General features: G+C 55.1%; 1 protein-coding gene across 2 annotated transcripts in view; it reads right to left on the bottom strand.

The window, feature by feature from the left end:
* LOC133357301 (plastin-3-like) overlaps positions 1 to 21,218 on the bottom strand; it is an 86,092-nt gene that overhangs the window by 44,202 nt on the left and 20,672 nt on the right. For both annotated transcript variants that reach the window (XM_061575180.1, XM_061575181.1), the window contains exons 5-10: positions 19,771 to 19,903; positions 17,356 to 17,437; positions 8,550 to 8,715; positions 5,854 to 5,996; positions 5,296 to 5,379; positions 3,091 to 3,286 (exon numbers count right to left, since the gene is read on the bottom strand). In XM_061575180.1, coding sequence (XP_061431164.1) covers positions 3,091 to 3,286; positions 5,296 to 5,379; positions 5,854 to 5,996; positions 8,550 to 8,715; positions 17,356 to 17,437; positions 19,771 to 19,903 — 804 coding nt within the window. The remainder of the gene's footprint in view (positions 1 to 3,090; positions 3,287 to 5,295; positions 5,380 to 5,853; positions 5,997 to 8,549; positions 8,716 to 17,355; positions 17,438 to 19,770; positions 19,904 to 21,218) is intronic.

Here is a 21,218-nt window from a genome sequence, read left to right as displayed (position 1 = left end):
TTAACAGCATCAAAGGGAGCTGCAGTTACTGCTGCTGCTGAAATTACTGCTGCTGCTGCAGTTTCTGCTGCTGCTGCAGTTGCTGCTGCTGCTGCAGTTGCTGCTGCTGCTGCACTTGCTGCTGCTGCTGCACTTGCTGCTGCTGCAGTTGCTGCCTTATCCATTTTAATATAACACTATGTATTATTCTACCCACCCTAATGTGTATCACACTGCTATATGTTTACTATACAATTACGACACCATACATTACTCTGCACACTGCACCATGCCAGTGAGTGGAACGCGGTCTGAAAGTCACCGTAAACGTGAACACAATCAGTTAAGATCCGAAATGGTTTATTACGTCCTTCCAATGATTGCTAAGCCAGAATCCATCTTCTCGGTTGAAATTGTCTCTGTGTTTGTATATGTGGATCGCCTCATGAACGAATCTCTCATGATAGCCAGATGGCTTGCAGAGAACCTCTGTCTTGGAGAAGTCAATGTCATGTGAGCCCACTGAATTGTAACAGTGATCTGCCACGGCTGAGGTGTTTGTCCTACCGTGTTTCAGGTCTGCCTTATGTTCACGGATGCGGTCCGAGACATGTCGTTTGGTTTCTCCAATGTAACTGCTACCACAGAGGCAACTTAGTTTGTAGACGCCAGGGTACTGTATGTCTGGAACCACATCTTTTACAGACGGGACCAGATCACGGATTTTATGTACTGTGTTGAATCGGACCTGGATCTTGTGTTTAATCAGGATTTTGGAGATCTTTTTTGTGACCCCAGCAATGTAGGGTAAGGTGATGGTCTTGAAAGGCTCCTGAACAGGATCCTTCTTGATGGTTGGAGTGATGGCTTTGCGGATTGTGTAGTCGGAGTAACCATTAGCCTTAAGAGCTTGGCGTACGTGTTTGAGTTCACTGGAAATGTGTTCATGGTCGGAGATGCATTGGGCTCTATGATATAGAGTCTTGATGAGGGAATTCTTCTGGGATGGATGGTGGCCATGTCATGGCCGGCCTGCTCTAGACCAATTTCTCGACCACATCAATTCCATACACCCAGCCATCAGATTCACCATGGAAGTCGAAAATGATGGCAAGCTACCCTTTTTGGATGTCCTAATCAAAAGGAGACCTGATGGTTCAATGAGCCACTCTGTCTACAGGAAAGCCACCCACACGGATGCTTATCTAAAACCGGATTCCCACCACCATCCATCCCAGAAGAATTCCCTCATCAAGACTCTATATCATAGAGCCCAATGCATCTCCGACCATGAACACATTTCCAGTGAACTCAAACACGTACGCCAAGCTCTTAAGGCTAATGGTTACTCCGACTACACAATCCGCAAAGCCATCACTCCAACCATCAAGAAGGATCCTGTTCAGGAGCCTTTCAAGACCATCACCTTACCCTACATTGCTGGGGTCACAAAAAAGATCTCCAAAATCCTGATTAAACACAAGATCCAGGTCCGATTCAACACAGTACATAAAATCCGTGATCTGGTCCCGTCTGTAAAAGATGTGGTTCCAGACATACAGTACCCTGGCGTCTACAAACTAAGTTGCCTCTGTGGTAGCAGTTACATTGGAGAAACCAAACGACATGTCTCGGACCGCATCCGTGAACATAAGGCAGACCTGAAACACGGTAGGACAAACACCTCAGCCGTGGCAGATCACTGTTACAATTCAGTGGGCTCACATGACATTGACTTCTCCAAGACAGAGGTTCTCTGCAAGCCATCTGGCTATCATGAGAGATTCGTTCATGAGGCGATCCACATATACAAACACAGAGACAATTTCAACCGAGAAGATGGATTCTGGCTTAGCAATCATTGGAAGGACGTAATAAACCATTTCGGATCTTAACTGATTGTGTTCACGTTTACGGTGACTGTCAGACCGCGTTCCACTCACTGGCATGGTGCAGTGTGCAGAGTAATGTATGGTGTCGTAATTGTATAGTAAACATATAGCAGTGTGATACACATTAGGGTGGGTAGAATAATACATAGTGTTATATTAAAATGGATAAGGCAGCAACTGCAGCAGCAGCAAGTGCAGCAGCAGCAGCAAGTGCAGCAGCAGCAGCAACTGCAGCAGCAGCAGCAACTGCAGCAGCAGCAGAAACTGCAGCAGCAGCAGTAATTTCAGCAGCAGCAGTAACTGCAGCTCCCTTTGATGCTGTTAATCCTGCATAATGCACATGCATATGCAGGACTAATCACATTCCTGCATTTCCCATAAATATGCTAAATTCCTTTTGATATGCAAATTCCTTTGTCAATGCGCCCAGCTTATATATATGCTCCAAGCTCGTGTGCTGTTTCATTCAGACTCTGTCGCCTCGACGGACCTGGTTTTCACCTGAGGACGGCTGCTTGCGTTGTGGCCGAAACGTCGTGAGAATTGTTTTATTATGTTTTATTTTTATTATTTTATTACTTCCCTTCTACGTGACTTTACCGACAGAACCAAGAAGAGGGGGTGACCTCTTCCAATATTTGAGGCACCGCAGCCTCAGCAGGGTTATCACCACTTTGTGCCATGATGTTTTCCTGGCTGAGAGAATTTCCCTCCCCCAGGACCACACAGAAATGCTCAGCAAATCTGCAAACCTGTTCCTGGGGGTCGGAGATTGGATCACCGTTTTTTCCTCTAATGATGGTAATAGGTGTGGCGCTGCAGGTTACTTTTTTGATGGAGTTAAATAGTGATTTGTGATAACGGGCCACTGAGGCAGACTCCATCTCCTCAGCAACCCGCGACCACCACCCATCCTTACAGCGCCTTACGGCTCTCCGAACTTCCGAGCGAAGGTTGCGGTAAACCTCCTCATTCTCTGACGTGGGATGCTGTAGGCGATGAGAGTGGGCCTGTCGCTTTTTCTCAATTAACCTGAACACCTCCTCTGTCAGCCAGGGTTTCTGGGGAGGTCTGGACCGCGTACCCACCAGTAAACTACAAACACACACACACACGCTGACACACACACACTGACACCCACACACACACACACTGACACACATACACACACTGACACACACACACGCTGACACACACACACTGACACACGCGCACGCACCCTCGAGCAAGGTCCAGTCGATGTCCATGTCGGTGGGCTTGATGAGGGCCGGGTGTCGGTTGAAGAGGTTGGCCACGAAGGCGACGTTCAGCTTGGGGTTGCCCCGCACCACGTCCATGGGAGTCACGAACTGGCGGCAGCCCAGACGCTCCGCCTGCTGCAGCATCGCCTCCGCACGCCCCACGTTCTCTACCTCCTGGTGGGGTGGGTGGGTGGAGGTGGGTGGTGGGTGGTGGGTGGGGGTGGTGGGTGGAGGTGGTGGTGGGTGGGGTGGAGGTGGTGGGTGGAGGTAGGTGGTTGGAGGTGGTGGTGGTGGTGGGTGGAGGTGGTGGGTGGAGGTGGTGGGTGGAGGGGGTGGGTGGAGGTGGAGGTGGTGGTGGTGGGTGGAGGTGGTGGGTGGGGGTGGTGGTGGAGGTGGTGGTTGGAGGTGGTGGGTGAAGGTGGTGGTTGGAGGTGGTGGGTGGAAGTGGTGGGTGGAGGTGGTGGTGGGTGGGGTGGAGGTGGTGGGTGGAGGTAAGTGGAGGTGGTGGGTGGAGGGGGTGGGTGGAGGTGGTGGGTGGAGGTGGTTGGTTGAGGTGGTGGGTGGAGGTGGTGGGTGGAGGTGGTGGGTGGTGGTGGTGGTGGTGGTGGTGGGTGGAGGTGGTGGTGGGTGGTGGTGGAGGTGTTGGTGGGTGAGGGTGGTGTTGGTGGTGGTGGGTGGTGGTGGAGGTGGTGGTGGGTGAGGGTGGTGTTGGTGGTGGTGGGTGGGGGGTGGTGGAGTTGGTGGGTGGAGGTGGTGGAGGTGGTGGGTGGAGGTGGTGGGTGGAGGTGGTGGGTGGAGGGGGTGGGTGGTGGTGGGTGGTGGTGGTGGGTGGTGGTGGGTGGTGGTGGTGGGTTGAGGTGGAGGTGATGGGTGGAGGGGGTGGGTGGTGGTGGTGGGTGGAGGTGGTTGGTGGTGGTGGTGGGTGGTGGTGGTGGGTGGAGGTGGTTGGTGGTGGTGGTGGTTGGAGGTGGTGGGTGAAGGTGGTGGTTGGAGGTGGTGGGTGGAAGTGGTGGGTGGAGGTGGTGGTGGGTGGGGTGGAGGTGGTGGGTGGAGGTAGGTGGAGGTGGTGGGTGGAGGTGGTGGGTGGAGGTGGTGGGTGGAGGTGGTGAGTGGAGGTGGTGGTGAGTGGAGGTGGTGGGTGGAGGTGGTGAGTGGAGGTGGTGAGTGGAGGTGGTGGTGGGTGGAGGTGGTGGGGTGGGGGTGGTGGGTGGAGGTGGTGGGTGGTGGTGGTTGGTGGAGATGGTGCGTGGAGGTGGTGGGTGGAGGGGGTGGGTGGGGGTGGTGGGTGGAGGTGGTGGGTGGGGGTGGTGGGTGGAGGTGGTGGGTGGGGGTGGTGGGTGGAGGTGGTGGGTGGAGGGTGGAGGTGGTGGGTGGTGGTGGGTGGAGGTGGTGGGTGGTGGTGATGGGTGAAGGTGGTGGAGGTGGTGGGTGGTGATGGTGGGTGGGGGTGGTGGGTGGAGGTGGTGGGTGGAGGTGGTGGGTGGGGGTGGTGGGTGGAGGTGGTGGGTGTGGATGGTGGGTGGTGGGTGGAGGTGGTGGGTGGGGGTGGTGGGGTGGCGGTGGTGGGTGGCGGTGGTGGGTGGGGGTGGTGGCTGGAGGTGGTGGGTGGTGGGTGTGGGTGGTGGGTGGAGGTGGTGGGTGGAGGTGGGTTGAGGTGGAGGTGATGGGTGGAGGGGGTGGGTGGTGGTGGTGGGTGGAGGTGGTGGGTGGGGTGGTGGGTGGGGGTGGTGGGTGGAGGTGGTGGTGGGTGGGGTGGAGGTGGTGGGTGGAGGGGGTGGGTGGAGGTGGTGGATGGAGGGGGTGGGTGGAGGTGGTGGGTGGAGGTGGTGGGTGAAGGTGGTGGGTGGAGATGGTGGTGGAGATGGTGGTGGTGGTGGGTGGGGGTGGAGGTGGTGGGTGGAGGTGGTGGGTGGTGGGTGGAGGTGGTGGTGGTGGTGGTGGGTGGAGGTGGTGGTGGTGGGTGGAGGTGGTGGGTGGAGGTGGTGGGTGGGGTGGTGGGTGGAGGGGGTGGGTGGAGGTGGTGGATGGAGGGGGTGGGTGGAGGTGGTGGGTGGAGGGGGTGGGTGGAGGTGGTGGGTGGGGTGGTGGTTGGAGGTGGTGGGTGGGGTGGTGGGTGGAGGTGGTTGGTGGTGGTGGTGGGTGGAGGTGGTGGGTAGAGGTGGTGGGTGGAGGGCGTAACTCACGTTGAAGCCAGACATGTCGATGTCCACCCTGTCCTCCCCCTTGGGGGCGATCTGGTTGAGCAGGTGGAAGTACGCCTTGGAGTCCTGATGGACACACGGACACACACACGGACACACACGTGGACACACACGGACACACGCACAGTTAGACACATTGACACACAGGCAATTAGCCAACACACACACATCACCATAAACACACAGAGACAGACACACACAGACACACGGATACAGTCACACATCCACAGAGAGACATTGACTCCACAGAGTCACACATGCCCCCCGGCCCCCCGCGTGCCCCCCACCCATCCCTCGTATGTCCCCTGTCTCTCCATCCCCCCCCCAATGCCATGCCCCCCATGCCCCCCCCCCCCCGCCCTCGTGTCCTCCCAGGGTCTCCCCATGCTCTCGTGCCTCCTCTGTGCACCCACCACTTTTCCCCAGTACCACCCCTCCCCCGTATCCTACGTCCCTCCCTTACCCTCCGTGTGTCCCCCCCCCATCCCCCCCCCCCCAATGCCATGCCCCCCCCCGGCCCCCCGCGTGCCCCCCACGTGCCTTGATGTCGCTGGAGAAGTTGCTGATCTTGCTCCAGCCCGCCCCCTCCAGGTGGTGGTTGACCCACCGCAGGAGCAGCTCCTCGGGGGACAGCTTCACCAGCTCCTGCAGCGTCTCGCCGTCTCGCAGCAGCGCGATCAGCGCTGCGCACAACAGCAGCAGCAGCAGCATCAGTAGCATCAGTAGCAGCAGCATCATCAGTAGCAGCAGCAGTAGCAGCATCAGTAGCATCAGTAGCAGCAGCATCATCAGTAGCATCATCAGTAGCAGCAGCATCATCAGTAGCAGCAGCATCAGTAGCATCAGTAGCAGCAGCAGCAGCATCAGTAGCATCATCAGTAGCAGCAGCATCATCAGTAGCAGCAGCATCAGTAGCAGCAGCAGCAGCAGCAGCATCATAAGTAGTAGCATCAGTAGCAGCAGCATCATCAGTAGCAGCAGCAGTAGCAGCATCAGTAGCATCAGTAGCAGCAGCATCATCAGTAGCAGTGGTAGTATCAGCAGCATCAGCATCATCAGTAGTAGCATCAGTAGCAGCAGTAGCAGCAGCATCAGTAACAGCAGCAGCATCAGTAGCAGCAGCATCAGCAGCATCAGTAGCAGCAGCATCATCAGTAGCAACATCATCAGTAGCAGCAGCAGCAGCATCATCAGTAGCAGCAGCATCATCATCAGTAGCAGCAGCATCATCAGTAGCAGCAGCAGCAGCATCATCAGCAGCAGCATCATCAGTAGCAGCAGCAGCATCATCATCAGTAGCAGCATCATCAGTAGCAGCAGCAGCAGCATCATCAGTAGCAGCAGCATCATCATCAGTAGCATCATCAGTAGCAGCAGCAGCAGCAGCATCATCAGCAGTAGCAGCATCATCATCAGTAGCAGCATCATCAGTAGCAGCAGCATCATCATCAGTAGCAGCATCATCAGTAGCAGCATTATCAGTAGCAGCAGCAGCATCATCAGTAGCAGCAGCATCATCATCAGTAGCAGCATCATCATCAGTAGCAGCAGCAGCATCATCAGTAGCAGCAGCATCATCATCAGTAGCAGCAGCATTATCATCAGTAGCAGCATCATCATCAGTAGCAGCAGCAGCATCATCAGTAGCAGCAGCAGCAGCATCATCAGTAGCAGCAGCATCATCATCAGTAGCAGCATCATCATCAGTAGCAGCATCATCAGTAGCAGCATCATCATCATCATCAGTAGCAGCAGCATCATCATCATCAGTAGCAGCAGCATCATCATCAGTAGCAGCATCATCATCAGTAACAGCTACATCAGTAGCAGCATCATCATCATCAGTAGCAGCAGCAGTAGCAGCAGCATCAGCAGTAGCAGCATCAGCATCATCATCATCAGCAGCATCATCATCAGTAGCAGTATCATCAGCATCATCATCATCATCAGTAGCAGCAACATCATCAGCATCGTCGTCATCATCATCTTCAGCAACATCACTTCAGCAGCATCATCGGTAGCAGCATAATCAGCAGCATAGATACCATCATCAGTATCAGCAGCAGCACCAGCATCATCAGCAGCAGCATCTTCAGCAGCATCATCATCGGTACCAGCATCATCATCATCATCATAATCTTCATCAGTATCAGCAGTATCATCATCGGTAGCAGCAGCATCATCAGCAGCATCAGCAGCATCACTTCAGCAGCAGCATCATCGGCAGCAGCATCATCAGCAGCATCGATACCATCATCAGTATCAGCAGCAGCAGCACCACCAGCAGCAGCATAATGACGACATGAGACTCCTATCCTGATCAGTCCCGTTCCGAGTTACACACAGAATCAACTGGAACTTGGACAAGTCTCCAACTTTCTTAGGTTTTTTCGGTAAAGTCACGTAGGTCAAAAATTAAAATTAATAAAAGTAAAATAAAAATAAAATCACGACGTTTCGGAGGCAACACAAGCTTCCGTCTTCAGGTGGAACCGTCACAGCCCGACAGCTGTATCATTTACTTGAAACGTCGTGATTTAATTTTTATTTTACTTTTATTAATTTTAATTTTTTACCTACGTGACTTTACCGGAAATAAGTATAACCCGTAAAAACAAAGTTTTACACTAAATCCTTTATATGCGTGGCGGCTAGAGTCCTCTAGTCCTCTGGCTTGAGATGGCTGCCACCTATGGGTCAGATGATTGCATTGCACCATTAAGCAATTGGTAATTAAATATAATATTTTTGTCCTAAAAAGTGTCAAAATTTGGGAAAAAAAATTCACGAACATTAATTGTCACGCACAACGAGTCTGTGTGGAAAATGTCAGCTCGATTGGATCACGGGAAGTGGGTTAAATAACAAACCGAAAGATTTGCACGGTCCTAAGCAAGCAAGCGAACTTAATATAAAGGATTTAAAAACCTAAGAATATGAATCCTTGCAGTCACGAAAGCTTCAAATCTAGAAGTCTCCAACTACTTGTGGTCCCCCCCCCCATCCTCCCTCCCCCCCCTCCTCCTTCCTCCCCCCCTCCCCCCCTCCTCCCTCCCCCTCCACTCACCCTCGTTCCTGGTGATCTCGATGGAGGCGAATAGGCCGAACTTGATGACCTGCCACAGGAAGCCGATACCAGGTGGGGCTTCCTCTCCCACCCATCCCCCTCCTCCCACCCCCTCCCCCCTCCTCCCCCCCCTCCTCCCCCTCCCCTCCTCCTCCCCCCCTCCACTCACCCTCGTTCCTGGTGATCTCGATGGAGGCGAAGAGGCCGATCTTGATGACCTGCCACAGGAGGCCCAGCACCAGGTGCGGCTTCCCCTCCCGCAGGTCCTCGGCGCCGATGTTCACCACGTGGCAGCCGATCGCCGACGCCGAGTTCAGAGCCAGATTCAGGTTCTCCTGGGAGGGGGGAAAGGTGGGGGAGGGAGGGGGGAAGGTGGGGAGGAGGGGGGAGGGGGGAGGGAGGAAGGAAGGAAGGGAGGAAGGGAGGGAGAGAGGGAGGGGGGAAGGGAGGGAGGGAGAGAGGAGAGAGGGAGGGGGGGATGGAGTGAGGGGGAGGGAGGGAGAGAAGGAGGGAGGTGGGGGAGGGAGGGGGAGGGAGGGGGAAGGAGGGAGGGGGAAGAAGGGGGAGGGAGGGGGAGGGAGAGGGGAGGGAGGAGGGAGGGAGGGAGGGAGGGAGGGAGGGGTGAAGGAGGGAGGGATGGAGTGAGGGGGGAGGAAGGGAGGGATAGTGGGAGGGAGGGGAGGGATGGGGGAGGGAGGGCAGAGATGGGGGAGGGAGGGGGGAGAGGGAGGGAGGGATGGAGTGAGGGGGGAGGGAGGGGAGAGATGGGGGAGCGAGGGGAGGGAGGAGAGGGGGGGGAGGGCACCACAATGGCGAGATGTTAACTACCTCGCCTGGTTTACCAAACTAAACTGTAAACTTTTTATTTTACCAGGTGAGTCCCACTGAGCTGTATAGCTCTTTGATCAGTTGCGACCTGGCGATCACAAATTATAGCTTCTCAACATCATCATCATCATCGCGTGGAATTTTATAGCAGTAGTCAAATTCTCTAAACGTGTGACATTTATTGTCAATGTGGAGCGAAAATCTGGAGGACCCGGAGAAAAACCCACGCGACCACCACGGGAAGAGAGAGAAAGACACGGGGGTAGGGGGGGGTTAACTAAAAGCAAAGCATTAAAAAACGAAATGATGAACGAAGCAAAGTGCCGACTACACCGAGCATCTTCTTGATTCCTCTGATCGTAAAAAAAAGAGAGAGAGAAAGACACGCAAACTTCAAATGTACAGGAGTCAGGGTCAGCATCGAACCCATGACCTCCTGCATGCCACGTGAGGTAGTTAACATCTCGCCACCGTGATGCCCACAAGAGGTCGTGGGTTCGATCCTGACCCTGACGACGCCTGCTGTATATTTGTAGTTTGCGTCTCTCTCTTTTTTTACGATCAATGGAAACAAGAAGATGCTCGGTGTAGTCGCCACTTTGCTTCGTTCATCATTTAGTAATTTTTTTGTATTTTTTTTTACATTTTTAAACTTTGCTTTATGTAAAGCCCCACCTCTCGCTCACTCTCTCGCTCACTCTCCCGCACACTCTCTCGCTCACTCTCTCGCTCACTCCCTCGCTCACTCTCTCGCTCACTCTCTCGCTCACTCTCTCGCTCACTCTTTCGCTAAATCTCTCGCTCACTCTCTCGCTCACTCTCTCGCTCACTCTCTCGCTCATTCTCTCGCTCACTCTCTCGCTCACTCTCTCGCTCACTCTCGTTCTGCACGCAGCCCTTCTCGCAGTCAGACGGCCTCCGACGGGTAGCTCATCTCTCTCTCTACCCGTGGTCGTGTGGATTTTGATCCGGGTATTCCGCTTTTTCCCTCCACATTTCGAATGAACATCACCACGCGCTCAGTATTTCGCTACTGCTGTAGATTCCCACGAGAATAGCCACTAAAGTTCAACTGCTATCATTTGTGACGGCCAAGGTCGCTTCGGAAAAAGAGCTACACAGCTGAGTGGGCCGTAGCTGGTAAAATGAAACAAATTTACCCGTAAAAACAAAGTTTTTCACTATAAATCTTTTATATGCGTGGCGGCTAAAGTCCTCTCGTCCTCTGGCTTGAGATGGCTGCCACCTATGGGTCAGATGATTGCATTGCACCATTAAGCAAATGGTAATTAAATATAATATTTTTGTCCTAAAAAGTGTAAAATTTTGGAAAAAAATGTTCACGAACATTTATTGTCACGCACAACGAGTATGTGTGGAAAATGTCAGCTCGATTGGATCACGGGAAGTGGGTTAAAAAACGACCGAAAGATTTGCACGGTCGTAAGCAAGCAAGCGAACTTAATATAAAGGATTTAAAAATAGCACAGCAGGGAGAAACCACCACGAGTTTGAACAGGTTCAAAATCCCAGTTGATTCTGTGCGCCACCAAAAGCTCAAGAGGACCAGGATAGGAGTCTAATTTCCAAGGGTGACCTCAGGGTGATCACCAACTCAACATACAGATTTCGTCGGGGCACATAGCAGTCAAGACATCATGGGGCGATAGCTTCTCCCTTACACGGTGACACCAATCCCTGTAGGGACGAGGGGAGGAGGAGGGAATGGCAGATGGGCACGTGCGGATAAGAGGGAGACGTTGGCAGGAGTGAGCAGAAGGACAGAGCTGTGGATGAAGGAGAGAACTATGGATGAAGGAGAGAGCTGTGGATGAAGGAGAGAGCTGTGGATGAAGGAGAGAGCTGTGGATGAAGGAGGGAGACCTGTGGGTGAAGGAGGGAGCTGTGGATGAAGGAGGAGAGCTGTGGGTGAAGGAGAGAGCTGTGGATAAAGGAGAGAGCTGTGGATGAAGGAGGGAGCTGTGGATGAAGGAGAAAGCTGTGGATGAAGGAGAGAGCTGTGGGTGAAGGAAAGAGCTGTGGATGAAGGAGAGAGCTGCGGATGAAGGAGAGAGCTGTGGATGAAGGAGGGAGGTGTGGATAAAGGAGAGAGCTGTGGATAAAGGAGAGAGCTGTGGATGAAGGAGATAGCTGTGGATGAAGGAGAGAGCTGTGGATGAAGGAGAGAGCTGTGGATGAAGGAGAGAGCTGTGGGTGAAGGAGAGAGCTGTGGATGAAGGAGAGAGCTGTGGATGAAGGAGGGAGACCTGTGGGTGAAGGAGGGAGCTTTGGATGAAGAAGAGAGCTGTGGATGAAGGAGAGAGCTGTGGATCAAGGAGAGAGCTTTGGATGAAGAAGAGAGCTGTGGGTGAAGGAAAGAGCTGTGGATGAAGGAGAGAGCTGTGGGTGAAGGAGAGAGCTGTGGATGAAGGAGAGAGCTGTGGATGAAGGAGGGAGACCTGTGGGTGAAGGAGGGAGCTTTGGATGAAGAAGAGAGCTGTGGATGAAGGAGAGAGCTGTGGATCAAGGAGAGAGCTGTGGATGAAGGAGAGAGCTGTGGGTGAAGGAAAGAGCTGTGGATGAAGGAGAGAGCTGTGGGTGAAGGAAAGAGCTGTGGATGAAGGAGAGAGCTGTGGGTGAAGGAAAGAGCTGCGGATGAAGGAGAGAGCTGCGGATGAAGGAGAGAGCTGTGGATAAAGGAGAGAGCTGTGGGTGAAGGAGCGAGCTGTGGATAAAGGAGAGAGCTGTGGATAAAGGAGAGAGCTGTGGGTGAAGGAGAGAGCTGTGGGTGAAGGAAAGAGCTGTGGATGAAGGAGAGAGCTGCGGATGAAGGAGGGAGGTGTGGATAAAGGAGGGAGCTGTGGATGAAGGAGATAACTGTGGGTGAAGGAGATAACTGTGGGTGAAGGAGGGAGCTGTGTGTGAAGGAGAGAGCTGTGGGTGAAGGAGAGAGCTTTGGATGAATGAGGGAGCTGTGGGTGAAGGAGAGAGCTGTGGATGAAGGAGAGAGCTGTGGGTGAAGGAGAGAGCTGTGGATGAAGGAGAGAGCTGTGGGTGAAGGAGAGAGCTTTGGATGAAGGAGAGAGCTTTGGATGAAGGAAACAGCTGTGGATGAAGGAGAGAGCTGTGGATGAAAGAGAGAGCTGTGGATGAAGGAGGGAGCTGTGGATGAAGGAGAGAGCTGTGGATGAAGGAGGGAGCTGTGGATGAAGGAGAGAGCTGTGGGTGAAGGAAAGAGCTTTGGATGAAGGAGAGAGCTGTGGATGAAGGAGAGAGCTGTGGATGAAGGAGAGAGCTGTGGGTGAAGGAAAGAGCTCTGGATGAAGGAGAGAGCTGTGGATGAAGGAGAGAGCTGTGGATGAAGGAGAGAGGTTTGGATGAAGGAGAGAGCTTTGGATGAAGGAGAGAGTTTGGATGAAGGAGAGAGCTTTGGATGAAGGAGAGAGCTGTGGGTGAAGGAGAGAGCTGTGGATGAAGGAGAGAGCTGTGGATGAAGGAGGGAGCTGTGGATGAAGAAGAGAGCTGTGGGTGAAGGAGAGAGCTTTGGATGAAGGAAACAGCTGTGGATGAAGGAGAGAGCTGTGGGTGAAGGAGAGAGCTGTGGATGAAGGAGAGAGCTGTGGATGAAGGAGGGAGCTGTGGATGAAGGAGAGAGCGGTGGATGAAGGAGAGAGCTGTGGATGAAGGAGAGAGCTGTGGATGATGGAGAGAGCTGTGGATGAAGGAGGGAGCTGTGGATGAAGGAGGAGAGAGCTGTGGGTGAAGGAGATAACTGTGGGTGAAGGAGAGAGCTGTGGGTGAAGGAGAGAGCTGTGGATGAAGGAGGGAGCTGTAAATGAATGAGGGAGAGCTGTGGATGAAGGAGGGAGAGCTGTGGATGAAGGAGAGAGCTGTGGATGAAGGAGGGAGCTGTGGATGAAGAATGAGAGCTGTGGGTGAAGGAGAGAACTGTGGATGAAGGAGGGAGCTGTGGATGAAGGAGAGAGCTGTGGATGAACGAGAGAGAGAGCTGTGGATGAAGGAGAGAGCTGTAGGTGAAGGAGGGAGCTGTGGATGAGGGAGAGAGCTGTGGATGAAGGAGAAAGCTGTGGATGAAGGAGAGAGTGTGGATGAAGGAATGAGCTGCGGATGAAGGAGAGAGCTGTGGATGAAGGAGGGAGCTGTGGATGAAGGAGAAAGCTGTGGATGAAGGAGAAAGCTGTGGATGAAGGAGGGAGCTGTGGATGAAGGAGGAAGCTGTGGATGAAAGAGAGAGCTGTGGGTGAAGGAGATAGCTGTGGATGAAGGAGGGAGCTGTGGGTGAAGGAGAGAGCTGTGGATGAAGGAGAGAGCTGTGGGTGAAGGAGATAGCTGTGGATGAAGGAGAAAGCTGTGGATGAAGGAGAGAGCTTTGGATGAAGGAGGGAGGTGTGGATAAAGGAGAGAGCTGTGGATGGAGGAGGCAGCTGTAAATGAATGAGGGAGAGCTGTGTATGAAAGAGGGAGCTGTGGATGAAGGAGAGAGCAGCATGTGATGGATAAGGTGGAATAACAGGTGTGGAATCCTCACCTGCCTCCGCGTGTTGGTTACGAGAGTGCTCGCTACAGCTTGAGTGTGCGACTCCCACTGTGCGAACCAGGTGTTATAGGCTGCTGCTAAGGAGGCTATGTGGCGGGCAGCAGCAGAGGGCATCGGAGCAGCAAAGATCCATTGTTGTACTGTCTCGTCTACGTTCCCGATTCGCTGTTATCCCTGCCGCCTTCAGCAAAAACCGCATTGACTAGCGTGGTGAAGTATGGTCATCCCACATAAACGACCCAACCCCCCATCCCCCCTCCTACCCCCCCCCCCCCGAGGCCACCCACGTCCCACATGGAGTGACACCGGTTGCCACACTTAGACTGTACACGTGTCTGTCAAATGAGGAAGTGGCTTGAAGTCCGACCAAAGTGGGGATGGTGGTGGGGGGGTGGGGGATGGGAACAAGAGAAGTCGGGGGGGGGTCACCTGGGGGTGGGGGGGGGATGGGGGGGAAGGGACAGAACGACCGGGGGGGGTAGGGGGTAGGGCTCAGGATATGTGTTGGGGTAGTGTGGTCGATAAAACCGTGTTGACCTCACAGCACTTGCCCCGACAGTCTGTCGAGGCTATACGGGGGACCTTTGTCTTTTGTGGCACCACCCCACCACCCCCAATCACCAGAGGTGGGACAAAGTCATTGTTATGCAAGTCCAAGTCGAGTCTGAAGTCATCAAATTCATGACTCGAGTCTGACTCGAGTCCAAGTCACATGACTCGAGTCCACACCTCAGAGGTGGGACAAAGTCATTGTTATGCAAGTCCAAGTCGAGTCTGAAGTCATCAAATTCATGACTCGAGTCTGACTCGAGTCCAAGTCACATGACTCGAGTCCACACCTCAGAGGTGGGACAAAGTCATTGTTATGCAAGTCCAAGTCGAGTCTGAAGTCATCAAATTCATGACTCGAGTCTGACTCGAGTCCAAGTCACATGACTCGAGTCCACACCTCTGCCAATCACCCACCACGTGCACCATGGTGACCTACATTGGTCGCTACTCGCTCACAGCACTTGCCACGGCAGTCTGGCGAGGCTACACGGGGGATCTTTGTCTGTGCGCGTGTGCGTGTGGTGTGTGAAACACGGTGACAGGAAGTTCGATTCCCGCTCACGGCCACCAACACCCGGTGACGATTCTTTGAACCGGTGCTGGGCCTTCCCCTAGGTCGACTCAGCCTCAAAATGAGTACCTGTTGCAGCGTGTCAACATCGCCACTAGTGGTGCTGGCCACCCACCCCCCTCGGTGTGCCGTGCCGGTCTTCATAGGTGCTGCTCGCTAACAGCACTTGCCCCTACAGCAGGGCTCGGGAACCTTTTTGACTGGGAGAGCCATAAAAGCCAAATATTTCTAAATATATTGCATTGAGAGCCATATAGTATTTTCAACGTGTAATAAGTTAAATACGTATCACTTTTAATGCGACTTCTGGTGCTGCCTTGGTTTTGCTGATGGCCTTGTAGTCTGGTTCATACGACGTGGTGAGGTTGAGCTTCATGCAGGCGTTGAGGCCCCGTGACCCGTGAAATTTATCTTCAAAACTAATTTCTGTTTACTTTAAAATGACACGGTATTATTCAGCTAATATCACAAGTATTTTAAAATCAGTTCCAAAGTGATTTTTGTATTTTTTTTTCAACTCAAAATTGTCTGGGAGCCATATGCCGTCACCAGAAGAGCCATATATGGCTCGCGAGCCATAGGTTCCCGACCGCTGCCCTACAGTCTGTTAAGACGGATACTGATGCAGCGAGCGAGCGAGAGAGAAGCGTTTGGAGAAGTAAAGAAAGCGGCCACGATGTGAACATCCGCTCCGCGAGCGCCACGCGGAGACCGCTTCCCCCGCTCCTCCTGCGGCGCCACAGCCAAGACGCGTCTCTGCGAGCGGTGGCGCTGCGGTTGGCGCACCGTGACATGATACCACCCCCACCACCACCATCGCCCACTCCCCACCACCGCCCCTCCTACCATCCGCCGCCCCCCACCCACCACCGCCCCCACCCACCACCGCCCCTCCTACCACCGCTCCCACCCACCACCGCCCCTACCCACCACCACCGCCCACCCCCACCATGCCCACCACCGCCTCCACCCACCACCGCCCCCACCCACCACCACCGCCCACCCCCACCATGCCCACCACCGCCCCCACCCACCACCACCGCCCACCCCCACCATGCCCACCACCGCCTCCACCCACCACCGCCCCTACCAACCACCACCGCCCACCCCCCACCATGCCCACCACCGCCCCCACCCACCACCGCCCCCACCCACCACCACCGCCCACCCCCCACCATGCCCACCACCGCCCCCACCCACCACCACCGCCCACCCCCACCATGCCCACCACCGCCTCCACCCACCACCGCCCCTACCCACCACCACCGCCCACCCCCCACCATGCCCACCACCGCCCCCTCCCCACCACCGCCCCCACCCACCACCGCCCCCACCCACCACTGCCCCTCCTACCACCACCGCCACCACCACCGCCCCCACCATCACCGCCCCCACCCCCCACCATGCCCCCACCCACCACCGTCGTGTGCACGCGCTCGCGTGCGTGTTTACGCAGCGCTCTTTACGCAGTAGAACTCGCGTTCACGGTGAGGCTTGCCCCGCAGCCCTGTCCCAGCCGCTCTATTTCCCGCTAGCATCTGTTTGCACGGCGGATTCAGGCTTATCCAGCGCAGGGGAGGGGTGCATATTCACACGGCTATTTCTAAATCCTTTATATAAAGTTCGCTTGCTTGCTTAGGACCGTGCAAATCTTTCGGTCGTTTTTTAACCCACTTCCCGTGATCCAATCGAGCTGACATTTTCCACACAGACTCGTTGTGCTTGACAATTAATGTTCGTGAAAATTTTTTTCCAAAATTTAACACTTTTTAGGACAAAAATATTATATTTAATTACCAATTGCTTAATGGTGCAATGCAATCATCTGACCCATAGGTGGCAGCCATCTCAAGCCAGAGGACGAGAAGACTCTAGCCGCCACGCATATAAAGGATTTATAGTGAGAAACTTTGTTTTTACGGGTTATACTTATTAGCGTTCGCCTTTGTGTGCAACGAGCGCCTGCAGGGGCGCGCGCGTGCACGCAGCCACCTCCGCGTCAGTGGTGGTGGTGTACGTGGGGAGTGTGTGGGTAACTCCGGGCGGTGGTGAGCCAGCCACGTGACCATGTCCCTGAGAGAGGGCGCTGGTACGGGGGGGGGGCCGATCGCCCCATCGGAGAGGGCCCGGCGAGATGGGGGGCATGGGGAGCGGGGAGGTAGGTGTCAGCCCCCCACAGTAGCGGTCAGCGCTACGCTGCGCTTCGAAGCAGGACGACCCGAGTTCGATTCCCGCTCGCGGCCAACACCGGTGGCGATTATCTGAACCGCTCCTGGGACTCAGCAATCAACTGAGTACCTGGTGCGGTGCAGTAAACATGGACACTGGGGAGACAAAGGCGGCCAGGCGTGGTGCTGGCCACAGTGCCGGCCTCCATAGGCGCTGCCAAGTCGCTACCAGCACTTGCCTCCAACAGTCTGTTGAGGCTACGCGGGGGATCTTTGTCTTTGTCCGAGTGTCGCTCACCTGGATGGTGAACGGGGTGAGCTTCTTCTTGTTGATCGTCCGCTCGTCGATGGTGTCCGGCACCGAGTGGTTGATCATCTTGCTGCACGGGACAGGGGGGGGGGGGTGTCACACGCCACTAGCACCAACACTAGCAAAGATCAAAGGTCACTCGTATAATTATAGATTTGAAGCTTTCGTGACTGCAATGATTCATATTCTTAGGTTTTTTCGGTAAAGTCACGTAGGTAAAAAACATTAAAAAGTAAAATAAAATAAAAATCACGATGTTTCGGAGGCAACACAAGCTTCCGTCTTCAGGTGGTACCGTCACAGCCACGACAGCTGTATCACGTAAATGGTGGCTTCTGCAATCTCTCATTTACTTGATACAGCTGTCGTGGCTGTGACGGTACCACCTGAAGACGGAAGCTTGTGTTGCCTCCGAAACGTCGTGATTTTTATTTTATTTTACTTTTTAATGTTTTTTACCTACGTGACTTTACCGATAAAACCTAAGAATATGAATATCACTCGTATAGCCTTGATAGACTGTAGGGGCAAGTGCTGTTAGCGAGCACCTATGAAGGCCGGCACGGCACACGAGGGGGTGGGTGGCCAGCACCACGCCAGACCGCCTTTGTCTCCCCAGTGGCGATGTTTACACACCGCACCAGGTACTCATTTGAGGCTGAGTCGACCTAGCGGAGGCCCAGTACCGGTTCAGATATTCGTCACTGGGTGTTGGCCGTGAGCGTGAATCGAACTGGGGTCGCCAGGTTCGCAGCGCAGCGCGCTAACTACTACACTACCGCTCCCCACTAGCACCAACACCAGCACCAGCACTAGCTAAAGCACAAGCACCAGCACTAGCACCAGCACTAGCACCAGCACTAGCACCAGCACTAGCACCAGCACGAGCTAAAGCACTAGCACCAGCACTAGCACCAGCACTAGCACTAGCACCAGCACTAGCACCAGCACGAGCTAAAGCACAAGCACCAGCACTAGCACCAGCACTAGCACCAGCACTAGCACCAGCACGAGCTAAAGCACAAGCACCAGCACTAGCACCAACACTAGCACCAGCACTAGCACCAGCACTAGCACCAGCACTAGCACCAGCACAAGCACCAGCACTAGCTAAAGCACAAGCACCAACACTAGCACCAGCACTAGCACCAGCACGAGCTAAAGCACAAGCACCAGCACTAGCACCAGCACTAGCTAAAGCACAAGCACCAACACTAGCACCAGCACTAGCACCAGCACGAGCTAAAGCACAAGCACCAGCACTAGCACCAGCACTAGCTAAAGCACTAGCACCAACACTAGCACCAGCACTAGCACCAGCACGAGCTAAAGCACAAGCATAGCCACATCAGTACCACAAGCAGGAGGAGGGGGAGCAGCAGGGGGAAGAGGAGGTGGAGGATGGGAGGAGGTGGTAGGTGAAAGAATGAGGATGGCAAGTGGAGGTGGTGGAGGTGGTGGAGCAGGAGGAGGAGAATTGGAGGAGGTAGCAGATGGGAGGAGGTGGATGGGATGAGCTGGAGGAAGAGGATGGGAGGTGGAGGAGAACGTGGAGGATGGGAGGAGGTGGACGAGGAGGAGGTGGAGGAGGTGGAGGTGGTGGAGCAGGAGGAGGAGAATTGGAGGAGGTAGCAGATGGGAGGAGGTGGATGGGATGAGCTGGAGGAAGAGGATGGGAGGTGGAGGAGAAAGTGGAGGATGGGAGGAGGTGGACGAGGAGGAGGTGGAGGAGGTGGAGGTGGTGGAGCAGGAGGAGGAGAATTGGAGGAGGTAGCAGATGGGAGGAGGTGGATGAGGAGGAGGTGGAGGAGGAGGCGTAGGAGGGTAAGTGGAGGTGGTGAAGGAGGTGGAGGATGAGGAGGTAGACGAGGACGAGGTGGCGCATGAAGAGGTGGAGGAGGTTGAGGAGGTGGAGGATGAGTAAGTGGAGGAGGAGGTGGAGGAGGGTAAGTTGAAGGTCGTTGAGGATGTGGAGGATGAAGAGGTGGAGGAGGTAGAGGTGGAGGATGAGGAGGTGGAGGACGTGGAGGATGAGGAGGTGGAGGAGGTGGAGGAGGTTGAGGATGAGGAGGTGGACGAGGAGGAGGTGGAGGATGAGGAGATGGAAGAGGTGGAGGATGAGGTGGAGGAGGTGGAGGATGAGGAGGTAGACGAGGAGGAGGTGGAGGATGAGGAGATGGAAGAGGTGGAGGATGAGGAGGTGGAGGTGGAGGTGGAGGATGGGGAGGTGGAGGAGGTGGCGGATGAGAAGGTGGAGGAGGTGGAGGTGGAGGATGGGGAGGTGGAGGAGGTGGCGGATGAGAAGGTGGAGGAGGTGGAGGTGGAGGATGGGGAGGTGGAGGAGGAGGTGGAGGAGGAGGTGGATGAGGTGGATGAGGAGGTGGAGGATGAGGAGGGACCCACCAGAGGACGATGCCATCGCCCATGGAGCGGAAGAGCGCGTCGCTGTCGGGGTCCATGGGCAGCACGTGGCGGCAGTCGGCGTCGCGCTCCAGCGCCACGTTGATCCAGTTCACGAACGCCACCTTCTCCTCCTCTACACACGGCGGGTGGTGGTGGTGGTGGTGAGGAGGTGGTGGTGGTGGTGAGGAGGTGGTGGTGGTGGGGGAGGTGGTGGTGGTGGTGGTGAGGAGGTGGTGGTGAGGAGGTGGTGGTGGTGAGGAGGTGGTGGTGGGGGAGGTGGTGGTGGTGGGGGAGGTGGTGGTGGGGGAGGTGGTGGTGAGAAGGTGGTGGTGGTGAGGAGGTGGTGGTGGGGGAGGTGGTGGTGGTGGGGGAGGTGGTGGTGGTGGGGGAGGTGGTGGTGGGGGAGGTGGTGGTGGTGGGGGAGGTGGTGGTGGGGGAGGTGGTGGTGAGAAGGTGGTGGTGGTGAGGAGGTGGTGGTGGGGGAGGTGGTGGTGGTGGGGGAGGTGGTGGTGGTGAGGAGGTGGTGGTGGGGGAGGTGGTGGTGGTGGGGGAGGTGGTGGTGGGGGAGGTGGTGGTGGTGGGGGAGGTGGTGGTGGGGGAGGTGGTGGTGAGAAGGTGGTGGTGGTGAGGGAGGTGGTGAGGAGGTGGTGGTGACGAGTTGGTGGTGAGGAGGTGGTGGTGGTGGTGGTGAGGAGGTGGTGGTGAGGAGGTGGTGGTGAGGAGGTGGAGGTGGTGGGGGAGGTGGTGGTGGTGGTGAGGTGGTGGTGGTGGTGAGGTGGTGGTGGTGGTGAGGAGGTGGAGGTGGTGGGGGAGGTGGTGGTGGTGGTGGTGAGGTGGTGGTGGTGGTGAGGTGGTGGTGGTGGTGAGGAGGTGGAGGTGGTGGGGGAGGTGGTGGTGGGGGAGGTGGTGGTGAGGAGGTGGTGGTAGTGGTGGTGGTGAGGTGGTGGTGAGGAGGTGGTGGTGGTGAGAAGGTGGTAGTGGTGGTGTAGGAGGTCACTGGTGACCAGGGCTGGATACAAAGGGGGCATGGCGGCTTACCCCCCCCGCCCCCCACTTGGCTCACAGCTGCTATTGCCTTAGATGATGTTGAAACTACTGATGATGATGATGTTGATTATACTGCTGATGATGATGCTGGTCATGCTGCTTCTGTTCATGATGATGATGATGAGGAGGATGCCGCTCACGATGATTTTTCTGCTGACGATGATTATTCTATCACAAATTACAGCTCAACGGAGTGGGCTTATAATCACGTCAAATACTCCACGCAACAGGCATCATCAGGGGGACCGCCTGCGTACCGGGCGAAGTAGTTAACATCTCCTAGCCACCGTGGTGATGATGATGACGATGAGAGAGAGGGAGAGACACGCAACAATCCTAATAGACAGCAGGCTTCAGGGTTCGGGGTCGAACGCACGAACCTCCTGCATACCACGATAGTT

This window comes from Lethenteron reissneri, chromosome 57 (assembly GCF_015708825.2).
Source record: "Lethenteron reissneri isolate LAM-NWPU_2019-01 chromosome 57, ASM1570882v1, whole genome shotgun sequence".
Classification (NCBI taxonomy): Eukaryota; Metazoa; Chordata; class Hyperoartia; order Petromyzontiformes; family Petromyzontidae; genus Lethenteron; species Lethenteron reissneri.
This window is presented reverse-complemented; position numbering and strand designations above follow the sequence as displayed.